General features: G+C 41.3%; 1 protein-coding gene across 2 annotated transcripts in view; it reads right to left on the bottom strand.

The window, feature by feature from the left end:
* ODAD2 (outer dynein arm docking complex subunit 2) overlaps nt 1-16,333 on the bottom strand; it is a 167,924-nt gene that overhangs the window by 119,448 nt on the left and 32,143 nt on the right. For both annotated transcript variants that reach the window (XM_075062259.1, XM_075062260.1), the window contains exons 7-9: nt 15,320-15,537; nt 10,536-10,658; nt 10,169-10,313 (exon numbers count right to left, since the gene is read on the bottom strand). In XM_075062259.1, the coding sequence (XP_074918360.1) occupies nt 10,169-10,313; nt 10,536-10,658; nt 15,320-15,537 (486 nt within the window). The remainder of the gene's footprint in view (nt 1-10,168; nt 10,314-10,535; nt 10,659-15,319; nt 15,538-16,333) is intronic.

Below are 16,333 nucleotides of genomic sequence, written 5' to 3'. Positions count from 1 at the left end.
ACCTTGACACCCCACCAGTTTCGTTACACCAAATACCCAGAGACTGGCTCTGGATACAGCAGGGTATGGAGGGTGGGTTGTGGACATCTTCCAACGAATTCATAGCTACATTAAGTCATAATTTCTTTCTTCTTTGAGTAGATGCAGCATTGATTCTATGATTGGTGATTAAGAAGCAGTACACCACAAGAGGCAGGCTTGGGCTCTACTGAAACAAAGATTGCAGATCACAGTACCAAAACATGTCTGGAAGATGCAGTAAGTTGGCATAATTGTTCATAAATGTATGTATGGACAACCACTAACAGCCCTGAGCAATTGTCCAGTATTGAGATGTCACTGAGGATGCTATTGCTGTTTCTTATGTGTTGTTCGAATGAGCTTGCACTCCCTTGAGGTGTAGCAGAAAGTTCATTTCATTATGCAGTCTGATGCAATTGCTATCCATTTAGGAAAACATTCCCTCCCCTGAGCTTTGAAAAATCCGGTTTCCTGATTGGTCCTCTGGTCAGGTTTTTGGTTCCCTTTGTTAATCCTTTACAGGTAAAAGAAACATTAACCCTTAGCTATCTGTTTATGACAGAGGTGTGAAATAAAAAGTTTGGAGACCACTGCTTTACAGTTTGGTTAGCTGGTTTTCAGGACCCTCACTACAAAAAGTGGTCCAGCATCACTGCACGCAACCCCACAGCTAAAGCCCTCCGCTCATTCAGTCCAAAAACTCTTGGGCAGTTTCACAACCCCCATTTGTCTTACATGGTGGGCTTATGATTAACTTATCCTGAGAGTTATGTTAATTGAAGGGTCTCTTCATACCTAATCTCAAAGAGGTTTTTGATCCAAGCATTCACCAGTACCTCACAGCATGACAATATTGTTATAAGAACAGGAGTACTTGTGGCATCTTAGAGACTAACAAATTTATTTCAGCATAAGCTTTCGTGGGCTACAGCTCACTTCTTCGGATGCATAGAATGGAACACACTGACAGGAGATATCTATACATACAGAGAACATGAAAAGGTGGAAGTATGCATACCAACAGGAAGAGTCTAATCAATTGAGATATATATTTCTTAAAACCTGTATCATATTCCAGCAAATTGTTCTAGTTTAATAATATGTTTATCTGCATAGACATACTCTACTGTTCTTCAGACTATTACAGAAGAGAAGTGGAAGATAAAATGCCACCCATTTTATTATTTAATAGAAATTACACTATGGTATTATCATATGCAAATCATAGGTAATGTAGCTCTCTCAGATGCGCGCGCGCACACACACACACACCATGAAAAACTACGCCTGAGCTTTTTTTAAATGTAATATTTCAACATATATAAATATAACTGAAGATATACCTTCTCTTATGCCGGATATGTCATGAACACTTGCCCACATGAACAAGTATGCCAAAAAATCTACTCAGCACGGCCAGAAGTACAATATTTGCACTTGAATTATAAATTAATTCCATGTGCTAGCTAAAGTCACACTTCATCAATAAAGAGTTTCCACCACTGTCTGTGGTATTGCACTGCAGCATCTTTTTCAGCTTTATTGCACCCTTTGGAGATTTGTTGTTCAATGTAGCCAACAACCTCTAGAGAATTGTTTTGTTTAAGAACATCTACTTTCTAATTAATTTAAAACCCTGTGTGATGTTGTTGTGTATATGTGTATATATATAAACACACATACATACACATATATATATTTAAAAAACACACACATAGGTATGCATTCTGAATTTTGGTAACAATATTGTTGCTTTATGGAGATAGATATTAAAATTCCCCCTTTCAAATATTATTAATTTTCTGAGAGAGATTTCTTTGAGATGAAATTTCTAAATTTTTCAGTGATTGTTGCTGACAGGTCAAACAAGATTTGTTCAGATTATTTCTAAAATATAGGAGCATGAGAAACAACAGTTACAGCAGTAATTTTTTTTTTCCAATATGTTAACTGGTCAAATCGTCTTCCACTTTCAAACCATTTTTGCACTCTGGTAATTCAAAATGGCTTCATACATACATATCTATTTGACCAGTTCACATACTGAAAAAACAATTACTTACTGTAACTGTGGTTCTTCGACATGTGATGCAGATGTGTATTCCACACAGGTGTGTGAGCGTCCAGCTCCTGGAGCTGGAGAATTTTGCCTAGGCAAAAGTGTAGGAGGTGGCACTCATGTCTCATTCTTATAGTCCCTCCCCAAGCAATATGGGGCAACACCACCTTGACACCCACACCCAGTTTCTTTACACCAAATACCCAGAGACTGGACTCTGATACAGAGGGTATGGAGGGTGGGTCGTGGACATCTCAAAGAATCATAGCTACAATAAGTCATAATTTCTTTTTCTTTGAGTAGATGCAGCATTGTATTCTATTTTGGTGACTAAGAAGCAGTACCCACCACAAGAGGCAGGGCTTGGGCTCTACTGAAACAAAGATTGCAGGATCACAGTACCAAAACATGCTCTGGAAGATGCAGTAATGGCATAATGGTTCATAAATGTATGTATGGACAACCACATAACAGCCCTGCAAATGTCCAGTATTGAGATGTCACTGAGGAATGCTATTGCTGTTTCTTATGCTGTTGTCGAATGAGCTTGCACTCCCTGAGGTGTAGCAGAAGTTATTTCATATGCAGTCTTGATGCAGAATGCTATCCATTTAGAGATCATCTGTGAATGCTTGCCCCTTCATACGATTTGCATATGACACAAACAGGGGTAACAAAGCACAAAACAATTTAGTCCTGTCTAGATAGAAAGCTGGACGTCACCTGATATCTAACGTATGGCAATGCTGCTCCTCCAGAGGTGAATGTGGTTTAGGAAAGAACACGGGTAAGTATACCGGCTAGTTCAAATGAAACTAAGAAACAACTTTAGACAAAAATGTTGGATGTGGTCGTAACATCACTTTGTCTTTGGAGAACTGGGTATACGGAAGCTCTGCCATCTGAGCTTGAAACTCACAGGCTCTCCTTGCAGACATTATTGCTACCAGGAATGCAGTCTTCTGACACAAAAGCAGAAAGGGACAACATGCCAGGGATTTGAACAAAAGTCCCATTAAAGCTGCTAGGACCTTGTCAAGATCCCACATAGGAAGCAGCTCTTGGATTGGAGGATGGAGATGAAGAAGCCCTTTTCAGAATCTTGTTATCATGGCACTGGAAAACAGTTATCTTCCCTGAATGGGAGCATGAAATGCTAATATCACTGCCAGCTGCACTTTCAATGAATTAAGTGCAAGTCCCGATGACTCAAGATGCAGTGGGTACTCCAAGATGTCCTGAACAGAAGCCAGTGTCAGCTGAATTCTGTTGGCCAATGACTATACCAAAACCTCTTCCATTTACTGAATTGGCAATTCTGGTAGACGGCTTTCTACAGTTAAGTAGGACCTATTGAACAGTCACCAAACATTGCACTTCCTCTTCATTCAGCCATGAAGCAGCCATGCTATGAGATGCAGGAAGCTGAGTGCAGGATGTAAGGTGTGAATGTGATTCTGAGTAGGATGGGATGGACAGGAAGGGGTATGGGAAGTTGAACTGACAGCCTGAGTAGTTTAGAGAACCAGCACTGTCTTGGCCATGCCAAGACAATGCGAATGAGCTTGGTCTGGTCCACCTACATCTTGAAGATGACCTGTGGGATGGTTGGGATCAAGGGAAAAACATACAAGAGAGCTGACTGCCAGGTGAGTTGCAAAGCATTGGACAGGGAGTCCCCTTGAGAGCACAACATATGACATTTCCTGTTGTCCCTCATAGCAAACAGATCAATCATATGAATGCCCCAAACTGCGAAGATAATCCAGAGGATACTTGTCTTCAAGGATCACTCATGACTCAGGGAAAAATTCCTGCTGAGCTTGTCTGTGAGATGATTCTGGACCCTGGGCAATTGGTCACCTATCAGAGTGATACTCTGCTTGATGCAAAATTGCCACAACCTGATTGCCTCTTGACAGAGTATCCAGGAGTGTGCTTCCCCTTGCTTGTTCACATAATACATTGTGGTGGTATTGTCGGTAAGTATGTGAACCACTCAGTCACTGCTATGGTCCAAAAGAGTGTGACAGGCATTTTAGATGACCCAAAGCTCCAGCACATTAACATGCAGTGAGTACTCCTGCTCTCATCACAGACCTTGAACTTTCAGCAACCTCAGATGTGCTCTCCAGCCCATCAAGGAGGCATTGGTGACAACAGACATGGTTGCTAAGGGCTAACAAAGGGAACACCCTGACAAACATTCTCCAGTTGAGCAAGACCAATGTAGTGTTGCTGTAAGAAAGGACTTCCTCTCTAGACCTGCCCCTCAGGAACCAGTCATCCGGATATAGGAAGATATGGATTCCTTTCTCCCTAAGGTATGCCATCCCCACAACCATGCGTTTGGTGAAACCCAAGAGGCAGAAGAGAAGCTGCAGGGAAGCACTGAATCCTGAAAATGGCACTCTGCTATGACAAATCAAAGGAATTTTCCGTGGCTTAGCAAAATTGCCACATGAAAGTAGTGTCCTAAAGGTACAGAGCAGAAAATCAGCTGTTCTGAGATAACATGAGGAGAGTTAGTAGAGTGACTATTCAGAACCTCGTGTATCTGATATATTTGTTGAGGCTGTGAAGGTTGAGAATAGATTTACCCCTCTGTTAGATTTGGGCACCAGAAAGTACCGGGAATGGAAGCCCTGACTGCAGTGTTCCAGTGGAACCTCCATCACCACTCCCAAAGCCAGCAGAGAGTGAACCTGCTCAAGGGGCAGTACCTCGTGAAAGGGGTCCCTGAAGAGGGATGAGGAGCAAGGGTGGGGAGGAGGGACAGAAAAGAACTGGATGGCATCGCCTGATTGGATGGTGCTTAAGACCCAGCTTTCAGTGTTGATCATTCCCCAAACATTGTGAAAGTGGGCCAGCCTGTCCCCAAACAGAGGGGATAGGGAGAAGGAAGTGACATCTGGAACAGTTCTCCAGACCAAGGAGTCAAATTAGGTGTTGGGGGTGCAGGACACTGGGGAAGGCATGTCGACTGGCCAAACCCCAGACCTGACGGCTTCCTCCTATTGGACCTATGCCTCTTTCTGGGGCAGACCTGCTGTCTTGAGGGAGGGAAAGGCTGCCCAAATATGTGCTGATGATACAGCTGCTGCTGACCACTGTAGTGGCACTATCTCACTCCAATGGCCCCCTCCCTCAAGGGATCTCCTGGAGAGGCAGATCAGCACTGTATGTTGCTAATGCTGTTGCAGGCATTGCAAAGTATTCTGGGAAGGGTTAAAGGTATTAGTGTGGAGTGGAAGATTCCTTTGCAGGTTGCGGGAGGCCAAAGGGGGGAAAAGGGAGACGAGAATGTGTTAACGTGACGACTCAGCTCAGCCCGAAGATAAGACGCCGGCTTCAGTCCAAGGCCACTGCACTTGAACAGACTTTATACAGCAAGAAGTCTGCAGCTGTACCTGGATCTTACCAACCCCAGAAAAACAGGGAGATGGTGAAGGCCAGTGAAGGGAAAAACAACCGTCTCACAAAGCCAGTGCATTTTGGGAACACTAAGGAGGCCACAGAAAGCCAGTTTGGACTGGTACAAAGAGCATGGGGGACTGAGATTCCTGAATGAAATGCCCCCAAAAGACCCCAGGATTTAAAACCCTCCTGAGAGTTGAAGCAAATTGGAGATCAACAGCGGACCCTGGACGACCTGTGCACAGGACAGAACTCCTGTCCACTTCCTCCCACCCTTCTTTGTATGTTACACCCAGGCTTGGCCAGCCCCACCAAGTGCATGTGTGAATATGAAAGTGTGTTAGGGCTTGGGGCACTAATGCTTTCTTCCTTCCTCTGAGTGATGTGGGGAACCCCCAGCACGCTTTGCTGTTATTTTATTAATAAAGCTTAAAACTCAGTCACTTCGTGTGCTCCGTCATCTCCTCCCCAATGATCATGCAGCTTCAGCCTGATCACCTGACGTCTCAGGAAGATTGGTAACAGAAATTTTTGGCGGAGAATTGCGGGGGGAGGGGAGGTATTGTGGAGTGAACCAACTAGTCTGCCCTTAGTATTTTATGTTTGCTCTGCCCGGCATGGTTATTTCATGTTAAGGATTTTATGATTAAAGGTGTGCCCCAAGGACCACATGGCAGCTCTAGACCCCTTGAAGGAGTCCAGAGTCTCGTCCATTGTGTCCAAAAAAAGCACTTGGTCATCGAAGGGCAAATCCTCCATGGCCTGCTGCACATGGGGAGCAATGCTCGAATTCTGCAGCCAGGAAGCCCTTCTAATGGTCACTGCTAATGCCATCACTCTGGCCAAAGTAGCCGAGACATCCAGAATGAACTGCAATGAAGTCTTAGCTACGAAGCAGCCTTCAGTGATAAAATGCCCCAAATTCCTCCCTCAATGCTTTGGATAGGTGGTCTGCAAACTCAGACATAGCCATCCAGTTCACAAAGTCATATTTGGACAGCAGTGCCTGCTAGTTAGCAATGCAAATCTGCAAGCATGACGAAGTGTAAATCTTCCTACCTATCAGGTCCATCCATTTAGAGTTCTTATTCTTGGGAGTGGACTTAAATCTGCCCTGCTGGGCTCTATTGTTCACTGTGGTTACAACCAGGAAATTTGGAGCCAGATGGGAGTAAAAACCCTCAAATCCCTGCACCAAAATGAAGTAGTGTTTTTCCATGTGCTTTGCAGTAGGCAGTACCAAAGCTAGTGTGCTTCAGAGAAACTTAGAAGGCTCTAGGGGCAGATGGCTTCAGGATATTCACAATTTATGGGTATTCTCCTGCAGGAACCCCACTTGAATACCCAGGGAAATACCCATGCACCACAAAAGTCCCTGGTACACCTTGAAATCCTTCAGTACCCAAGAAGAGGAAGAGACAGGCATTGTGAAATTGTCCAGGGACAAAGATGATGTGGTTCACTGTGCCAGAGCCAGATCCTGCTCCTGGACTGACAGACCTGGATGGGACGACTCTGGAGGCTCCAAGAGGGGAAGGTTCACTGGTGCATGGGCCTGTGGCAGATGGATGGTGTCTGCCACAGACTTACCCAGTAATCTCACCTTAGAGAAAGATGAGGAGTTGGAGTTTCATGACCGAGGAGTATCCCACAAATTTCACGGAAGACACTGGCATGAATATGGCATTGGTGACCAGTAGGCACTGAGGCCCTCATCTCAACCATGAGATAAGCACCAATCCTTGTAGCTAAAGCACTCTATAAATGTGGGTCAAGCAATGGGGGGAGGGGAGGAGAGAGAGAGAGATAAGATCCCAACCTGGCTGTCAAGGAATCCCAGGATTTAGGGGATAAGGGTGGAGCCAGCCCTGAGATTGTGAGCGACCAGTCTGACTCGTCCGTAGCCCAGAATGAAGAGGGAACTGGTGCTGATGGTGGGAACAGTACCACCGGTACCTAGTACACCTCCATCATTTCCATTGCCGAAAGCAGCGTCAACCTGGAAGTCATCAGCGGTGCAGAAGCCGAGAGCGGTGAGTGCTGCCATGGTAACACTGGCCGCACCGACAGCAGGGATGCCAAAGAACTTTCCGGTGCTGAGGAGGTCCCTTGTGCCAAGCACAGCACCAGCCCTACTTCCACTGACTCTGGAAGGGAAATATGGGGGTCTGGTGCTAACAGACCCACAGGTTCAGCAGCCCACACAGCCACTGTGGCTATAAATACCACAGCCCTGGCAAAGTCCTGGATCAAGGGAGAAGTAGGGACCGAAAAGCAGAGTAGGTCGATTGTCATCTGATACGCCTCTGGTAGGGAAACCACAGGTGCCGGCATCGTCCTTGTTATTACCTGACTCCACAGATGGCCTGGGGCCAGAACCAAAGCCAATGATAGGGGTCTCTGACCTCCTTGTGCAGTACTCGGGAGTGGAAGACAGGACTTGCTCCATCCTGTGCACCAGCATTCACACCATACCAGCCTGTGTGCCTTCTAGAGGATGCATACAAATCCCCACAAGACCTGGAGGAACAGTCTTATGTGACCTTTTCCTGAGTACACATGATGGGGAGCAACTTCTGTCTTCAGAGAGGCACCAGTTTCAGAGTGCAAAACAGCAACATTCTCAGAACCCCAGGGCAACCACCAATCCAATATAGGCTTCAATGTCAAAGCAAGTTGCATGGCCTGTTTGAGCAGGTACTGCTTTATATGACGATCCCTCACCACCTCAGTCCATTTTGTGAATGATATGCAAATTGAATATTGCTCCCAGATGTGGGCTGCACCTAAGCACAGCAACCCCTGTGTGTGAGGATTCTCATTGGGGATTGCTCCCCCACACGATGGACAATGTTTAAACCAGGCAAATACTTAATCTAAAGCTAACTCACACTATACTAACGGTACTAATTAACTATATACAACTAGAAAAAGTCATTAAGAAAAAGAGATTGCAAGGTTAGGAACCACAAAAGGCTCTGACTCCAGCCACAGGAAATAAGAAGGAACTGAGAGGGGTTGAGGCAGCGCTGCCTCATATAGCTGGGTAGGGACTGTGAGCACAAGGTATGAGCGCTGCCTCTTATGGGTACTGGTAGGCAAAATTCTCTGGCTCTGCTGCACTGCATGCACAGACACACACACATCTAAAGGGAATACATGGCCGCACCTACTCAAAGAAGAATAGGAGTAATATGCAGCAGTTGTATTATGTATATGAGGGCCCTGTGAGGAGGGACGAGTTGTGAGTTACACTGCAAGGAGAGAAGATAGCAGTATTGTCAGTATGGAGGCGAGTTCACAGGTGGGGATAAGGGTGGGGTTTATGGGAGACCAATGATAGTAATGAATTCCAAAGCCAAGGACCCAGCCCCAGTTACCCCAAGTTCAAATGCAAAACTGATAGCAGCATCCATCAGGGCAGATACATAAAGAGGTGGTCTGTTGAGGTAGACACAGCCCAGGCATTAACATCAACATCCTGAATTACACTTAAAAGCAAATAGAAATAAGTGCATTCTGCCAAGGATAAATGTAATATGCTCAACACCAGTAGCACCACTGAGCAAGCAAGATGCCACATTCTGCACAACATTAAACTTCCAGATGGTCTTTTAGGATAGCTACCAATAACATGCAATATAAAGGTCCAATCTAGAGGTGGGGAAGGCATAGAGAATCATGGCAATGGCAGTATTCACCTGTGGAATTTTCTATGCATCCATTACTATAGCATCTATAGTAAATTCTACATACACAAATTAAAAGGTGTCAGTGAAAGATGGATTGGTAACTAGCTAAGAGACAGAGAGGAGTCAGTTAAACCTGCTGATCATGGTTAAAACACTGGAAACTGCTGAAGCTTTGATTACACTGCATTAGTGATATCACTGTTGCTAACACCAGGGCAACTGAACGACTGATAGCACCAGTGGGAATTCTGTCTGATGATTTTCAAGTGTGGACAACATTGTATAATTTATAGTTTTATTAAAAAAACAACAAATAATCCTATGCCAATTATTAGTAAATTATATTATTTAAATTCCCTGATAAACTTGTAAAGGGATTCTCCCTGAGGGAAACACATAATTGGCTTAAAAGTGCCATAGAATGGTGTTATTTTTATTATGTAATACATCAACAGCATTATAAATATGTATATGCTACTATATATTTTCAACAATAGTCATAACAATCAATATTTTTTTTTTGCTTTAGGAGATTCCTATTTGTCAGACAATTTCTTTTCAGCTAACAAACATTTGATATGATACAAGACAACATAAGGGTTACTTCAGTAATGCATTAATAACAGTTGATGAAAGACTTTAGGCAAAGTGTTCTAATTTAATAAAAGTTCTTGAAAGTTGTTATCCACATAAAGAAATATCTTGGAATACTGCCCCTCAAAATTCAAAACAAACAACAACAATTCATAAAGAAGAAATCATTTAAGTTTTAAATAACATCAAATAAATAATTAAATAGATGGACTGATTCAGGGGACTTATACTCCAAAAAGAGCAAATAAAAAAATCTAAGCAAGGGGAGGGTGATAGGAATGTCCAGAGTTTCAGAATCTCAATATATGAGCTATTTAGCTAAATTTCAACACCTGAGTCTTCAGCATTTTTATAATAAAAGAGCTGTTAACATTTCTTTTCATACCTTTATGTATTTTACTAGTTTCTGAATTTGCCAGTATTCAGATGGCAAATCAGTGTTCCCTTCCTGGTGACGTTCAGGCTGTTCTTCATCTTCCTCACTCTCAGAAGAACTTTCACTAATTTCATCAGATTTTTCTGACACTTTACTAGTAACAAAAAGACAAAATCACTTACTTTTAAGTAGTTATTGATTAATGTAAACAGACACAGGTATAACAAATTGGACAAGATTTTTCTCATTTAAAACTTCATTAGAAAAAAAAATTCATAATTCGATTTACCAGCTATTGAACGAGATTACAATTACTGTATGTGCTAAAAGATAATATAAGAATGGAATTAAAGGGAGAAAAATGAATACGCTATACCGTTTTGAAACTGATTGTCCTTTAACAGGTCCAGGGGGAAGGATATTGGCTTTTTTCTTGCTTTCTGGAACAATAGGTCTGTTTTCTTTTTCTTCTTGGATAACTTTGTTTGCAGCTTTGTCACTGAAAATATTTGTTTTTGTTAAACATCTTATTTTACAGTTCTATAAATATTGTATCTGTTCTTCAATATCTGCACAACAATATCAGTATAGAAATGTGTGTAAATTAATGTGTGTAATGATCTTCATTAGGAAGTTACACTGTTTAAATTGATCAGCTCTGCTGCACAGTATGATACTTAGAGCATTTTTTTCCCCATGGTACATTTTCAGTAGGATTAAATAGCAAGAGAGCATTATAAAAATTAGCAGCAGAAGTTATTGGATTTGAAATGTAAAGATTTTATTTAGGTGCCTAAATTTCTATTCAGACAAAGTTTTGAGGATTTGTAGAATACCAAGAGTTGTATAAACAAGATACAGTACAACTTCACTGATCGTTTGTTTTCAGTAGACCCGAGTATATACTTGCTGATTCCTTGCACAAGGCTCAGTCCTTGCCCCACAAAAGTTTACCTCATAAAAAACAGAAAAAAAGACAATCAGTAGGGAAGGAGGTATGGGTCAACATTTTCAAACCTGGTTCCCTAAAGTTAGGCTTCTAAATCCAAATTTAGGCATATAAATAAAATGGCCTGATTTTCAAAGTACAGTGAACCTCCAGTTCTCATTGATTCAGATAGAATTTGTGGGTGCACAGCACTTCCACAAAATCAGGCAACTTATATTTAAGTATGCAAATCAAGATTTAGGTGCCTAAATTCAGGCATCCAGAGTTGAAAATTATGGCTACAACATAAGAAAAATGGTCAATGTTGTAATTGGCCAAATAAAATTCTAAAACTACTTTTTTTTCATTGTATGAGATATATAAATCATCTACGCAAATCAGCAGATAGGCATTGCAACAGAAGTTGTCCTTTAGCAAGACCTGAATGAGAAGAGGGTGGAAGCCTTCTCAGTTTGCTAATCTGTAGTTCAATAATCTCATCAAGACAAAACCCAAACAAAACAGAACATTCTTTTTCTCAACAATGTTAATGAGATCTCACTGACAGCTTTTTTATAGATTCATAGGTTCCAAGGCCAGAAGGGATCATTCTGATACTCTAATTTGATCTGCTGTATAACACAGGCCACAGAACTCCCCCAAAATAATTCCATTTCAACTAGAACATTTTAAAAAAATCCAATTTTCATTTAAAAATTGCCAGATATGAAAAATTCAGCACAACCCTTGGTAAATTGTGCCAAAGGTTAATTACCCTCTCTGTTAAAAATGTACACCTTATTTCCAGTCTGAATTTGTCTAGCTTCAACTTCCAGCCATTGGGTCACATTGTACTTTTCTCCGCTACACTAAAGAACTCATGATCAAATATTTGTTCCCCATATAGGCACTTACAGGCTGTAATCAAGTCACCTATTAACCTTCTCTTTGTTAAACTAAATAGATTGAGCTCTTTGAGTCCATCACTATAGGGCATGTTTTCAAATCTTATAATTATTCCCATGGCTCTTCTCTGAACCCTCTCCAATTTATCAACATACTTCTTGAATTGTGGGCACCAAAACTGCACACAATGTTCCATCAATAGACACACTAGCGCAAAATATAGAGATAAAATAATCTCGCTACTCCTACTTGACATACCCCTCTTTATGCACCCCAGGATCACATTAGCCCTCTTGGCACAGAGTCGCACTGGGAGCTCATGTTTAGCTGATTATCAGCCATGACTCCCAAATCTTTTTTAGTCACTGCTTCCCAGGATAGACTCCTCACATCCTATTAGTATGGACTATGTTGTTCATTCATAGATGTATACATTTACATTTAGCCATATTAAAAGGCATATTGTTTACTTGCGCCCAATTTCCCAAGCCATCCAGAGCAGTCTATAGCAGTGACCTATTCTCTTCATTATTTACCCAACTTTTGTGTGATCTGCAAATTTTATCAATCATGGTTTTATGTTTTCTTCCAGGTCTTTGATAAAAATATTAAATAGCATAGGGCCCCAATAGCAGATCCCTTTGGAACCACACTAGAAACATACACTCTCAGTGATGATTCTCCATTTACAGTTATATTTTGAGCCCTATTAGTTAGTCATCTTTTGATTCAGTCAATGTGTACCCTATTAATTGTATATTGTTCTTGGTTTTTAATCAAAATATTGTGTAGTACCAAGTCAAATGCCTTACAGAAGTTTAAGTACGTTACAGCAACACTATTAGTACTGGAATGGGTTACCTAGGGAGGTGGTGGAATCTCTTTCCTTAGAGGTTTTTAAGGTCAGGCTTGACAAAGCTCCAGCTTGGATGATTTAGTTGGGAATTGGTCTTGCTTTGAGCAGGGGGTTGGACTAGATGACCTCCTGAGGTTCCTTCCAACCCTGATATTCTATGATTCTATCTTTGTCAACCAAACCTGAGTTAGTTCTGTTTTCCATAAACCCATGTAGATTGGTATTAATTGTATTATCCTCTTTTAATTCTTCATTAATTGAATCGTATATCAGCTGGTCCATTTTCTTGCCCAGGATCCATATCAGATTGACAGGCCCATAAATATTTTAAAATATTGGCACATCAGCTTTCTTACAGTCTTCGTTAACTTTCCCAGCATTCCAAAACTTATTGAAAAGCAACATTAATGGTGTAGTGAGCTCCTCGCCTAGGTCTTTTAAAACTCCTTACTAGCAGAGGGCTGTAGCAAAGTCTTATATTATTAAGATTTCAGTAGTTATACAAAATATAATATAGTAAATGTATATATACGAATATAGGCCTCTATCCTGCAAAGGTGCCTGAAAGATTGCTAGGATCTGCCAATGTGTACCTCTTTACAGGATCAGTCTCATACTATGCAGCATCAGAATAAATAATTAAAACTAAACAGCCATTAAATTAATTGTTTATGTTGTTCTTGTCCCATCCTAACTAGAAAAAGCTTGACTTTCAGCATTACAGCTCAGCCAATCAGGATGCAGAAAGCAAGATCTGTCAGTTGCTGTACGTATGTTTCCCTCCAGCCACTTTCTTTCACTGGTTTGCTTCCTGAATGCTGGAACCATGGAACACTAATTACCTCTTCTTCCTGTTCCACTAGCCCTTTTCCTTCTTTGCTTGTAGAAGAAGAAAAAGACAGAAAGAAGAGAGAAAGAGACAGAAGAGGGGGAAAAAAGAATAAAGAGTTCATAAAGAGAGAAGAGAAGCAAATAGGGACACCACTCCTCTTCTACTTTTCATAGTCCCAGCATCCTGAGCTCCAGAAACAGCTCAACTCCACTTCCAGGGGTTCTGTCACAAACTAACCAGCTAATAATGCCTTCTCCTTTCAGAGGAGCTGTACTCTTGCTGACTTTCACAACCACTTGGTACCTGCTTTGACATTCACTTGTTATCCGCTGTATTGATTGACTTTATAGGGACCTTCAGACAAGCTTCTCCTCTCCCTGTTGTTCAGCTGTTTCAGATAGTCCCAGAACGGCAATTTTACCAGGCTACAAGGACTGTGGACCAGGTAAGCCCCAAATCTGGGGGCTCCCATCCAGACATGTCCACATCAATTATGGGAAGTTTGGATTTCATTTCTGACTATCTCCCTCACCTGCAACGGGTTTTATTTTTTAATATGATTCTCTCTTTCCTCATTACAACACAGTTGTTGGCAGGTCTGAGCATACCTGTGATCTCCACAAGGGCCTGCTCTGGCCCTCTCATCTAGGATCCTCTTGTTCTGGTGTTCCAAGACTTCAGGAGGACTCCCAGATCCTGCTGGTGCAGCCCCTTTGGCTATTCATAAATTTACACTCTCTACAGAAGAGACACTCATGATTTGTACCTAGGAGAGCAATTAGACCCTCTCCCATTAAAATGACCTACACTTGGGCTCTGACTAAAATGACCTATGCCTGGCACTGTGCAGGAGGTACCTGTACCACTGAAGCCTCATCCTATCAGTCATGCCCATGCCCATGCCCATGGGTTGCACCCAAGATATGTAAAATGTGCTTCCTCCTACAGCATGTCAACTCTGGGGTTTGAAGGGATGAGGCATCTATTTCCTCTTTCTGCAAGATGACCACCTTATCTTAGGCCTCCCCTCAGACAGTCATCCTCCACTATCACTTGGACTTGATGTCTGTGGCAGATACTGATTTCAAAAAAGAAGATCCATCTGTACTGTAAGTAAACTCTCTTCTGGGTTTTCTACTGCTTGCTATGTCCACTGTTAGCCAAGATTATTGCCATATAGATCAGGAGAAGTGTGTTATATGACAAGGGAAAATTACTTACTGACAGTCTTGTTTATTACAGTCCTCTTCTCTCCTCAGAAAGTGTTGCTTGGAATAGGTTGTCTATTCCTTCATGCCTTAGAAACTTTTAATTGAGGAAAATGGTTGAACTGAGGCTTAAGTACTGCAGATAACTGCAAGATCTTGCTGTCTCCTTCCTGACAGGTGGAGCGTCATCATGATGACATTCCAGGCTGTTGTCAGGTAGGATGGCAGAAGAAGACTATAAGAAACTTGATTACAAGTGAGCAATCTTCCCTTAAAATATTTTATAGGAGCAGGCCCCTGAATTTTATTTTGTATTTGTTTAATTTATTTTCAATTAAAAAGAAAATCACAGACATACACTGTGTTTCCAAATCATTAGTCTGAATTAGCAAAGTCTGCTATAAACTCAGTTTTTCAAATAACTACATACTCCTGGGAAGCAGGAAGCCCAACTTTCTTCCACTTCAGAGATGGTTCTAATTTCTTGTCAATGGGTTTGCTTTTTACAAGAGGACTCTTCGTCTTCTCAAACACATTCTTTTCTGAATAATCGTAAAACTTTTGGGATTGGCCTACATCCTCAGCGTCAACTATTTCCATATGGTGATAATGCTTTTCATACGTTGGTTCTTCAAAAAATGTATAATCCTACAAAAAATGGAGAAGTGGTCTGTCAATCGTATTGCCACATGAATAATACACATTAAAATAAGTTAGAAGAAGAAATCCCAGGATACATTACTTTAACAATTATACATGGCATATGCAGAACTTTGAATGCATTCCACTGTGTACACTTAAATTGCCTTTCAAAGAATGCAGTATCCAAATTAATTTGAAAATTCTTAGGGTGAAAACATTTGCCACCATATACAAACTGAAATGTATTTAAAAACAAAGTCATTAGCTAAATTTGGAAATTCTTGAACTTACGCTAAAGGTCCATTTTGTCCCACTGCTAATCTGCAACACCAGCAGTGCTACAGAATCCAATTTCAAACCATTTTTAATGGTCCAATCCTGCAAACTCTCTCACTCTGCTTTCAATGGACTACTTGTATAAGAGCTATTTTCATGAGTAAAGCGTTTGCAGGATCAGGTCCTTAGTTTTTAATCTTTAATTAGCAATAAAATAATCCACTCTGTGAATGACTTCTGATTAACATGTTCCCTACTTGGACAGTGAGGCTTGAAGCACTGGCTCATATCTCCAGTAAACCCAAAGTATTCATCCAACTCTATCACGTGGTGTGGAGTGTTTGTTGCCATTGTAAAATATACCACCCCCAAAAAAATTAATGTTAAAAATAAGTTAATTAATGTGCTGATTAGTTTCAAGTTTGTATGCTAATTTTTTAAAAGTAAAATTAATGTAAATATTTTCTCTTTATATTTTTTTCTATTTTGTCTTTGAAGGGAGTTGTTGGTACAATCTCATGTAGGG

The sequence above is a fragment of the Chelonoidis abingdonii genome, chromosome 2 (assembly GCF_003597395.2).
Source record: "Chelonoidis abingdonii isolate Lonesome George chromosome 2, CheloAbing_2.0, whole genome shotgun sequence".
Classification (NCBI taxonomy): Eukaryota; Metazoa; Chordata; order Testudines; family Testudinidae; genus Chelonoidis; species Chelonoidis abingdonii.
The sequence above is the reverse complement of the archived record's forward strand: the minus strand, read 5'-3'. Positions and strand labels throughout refer to the sequence as shown.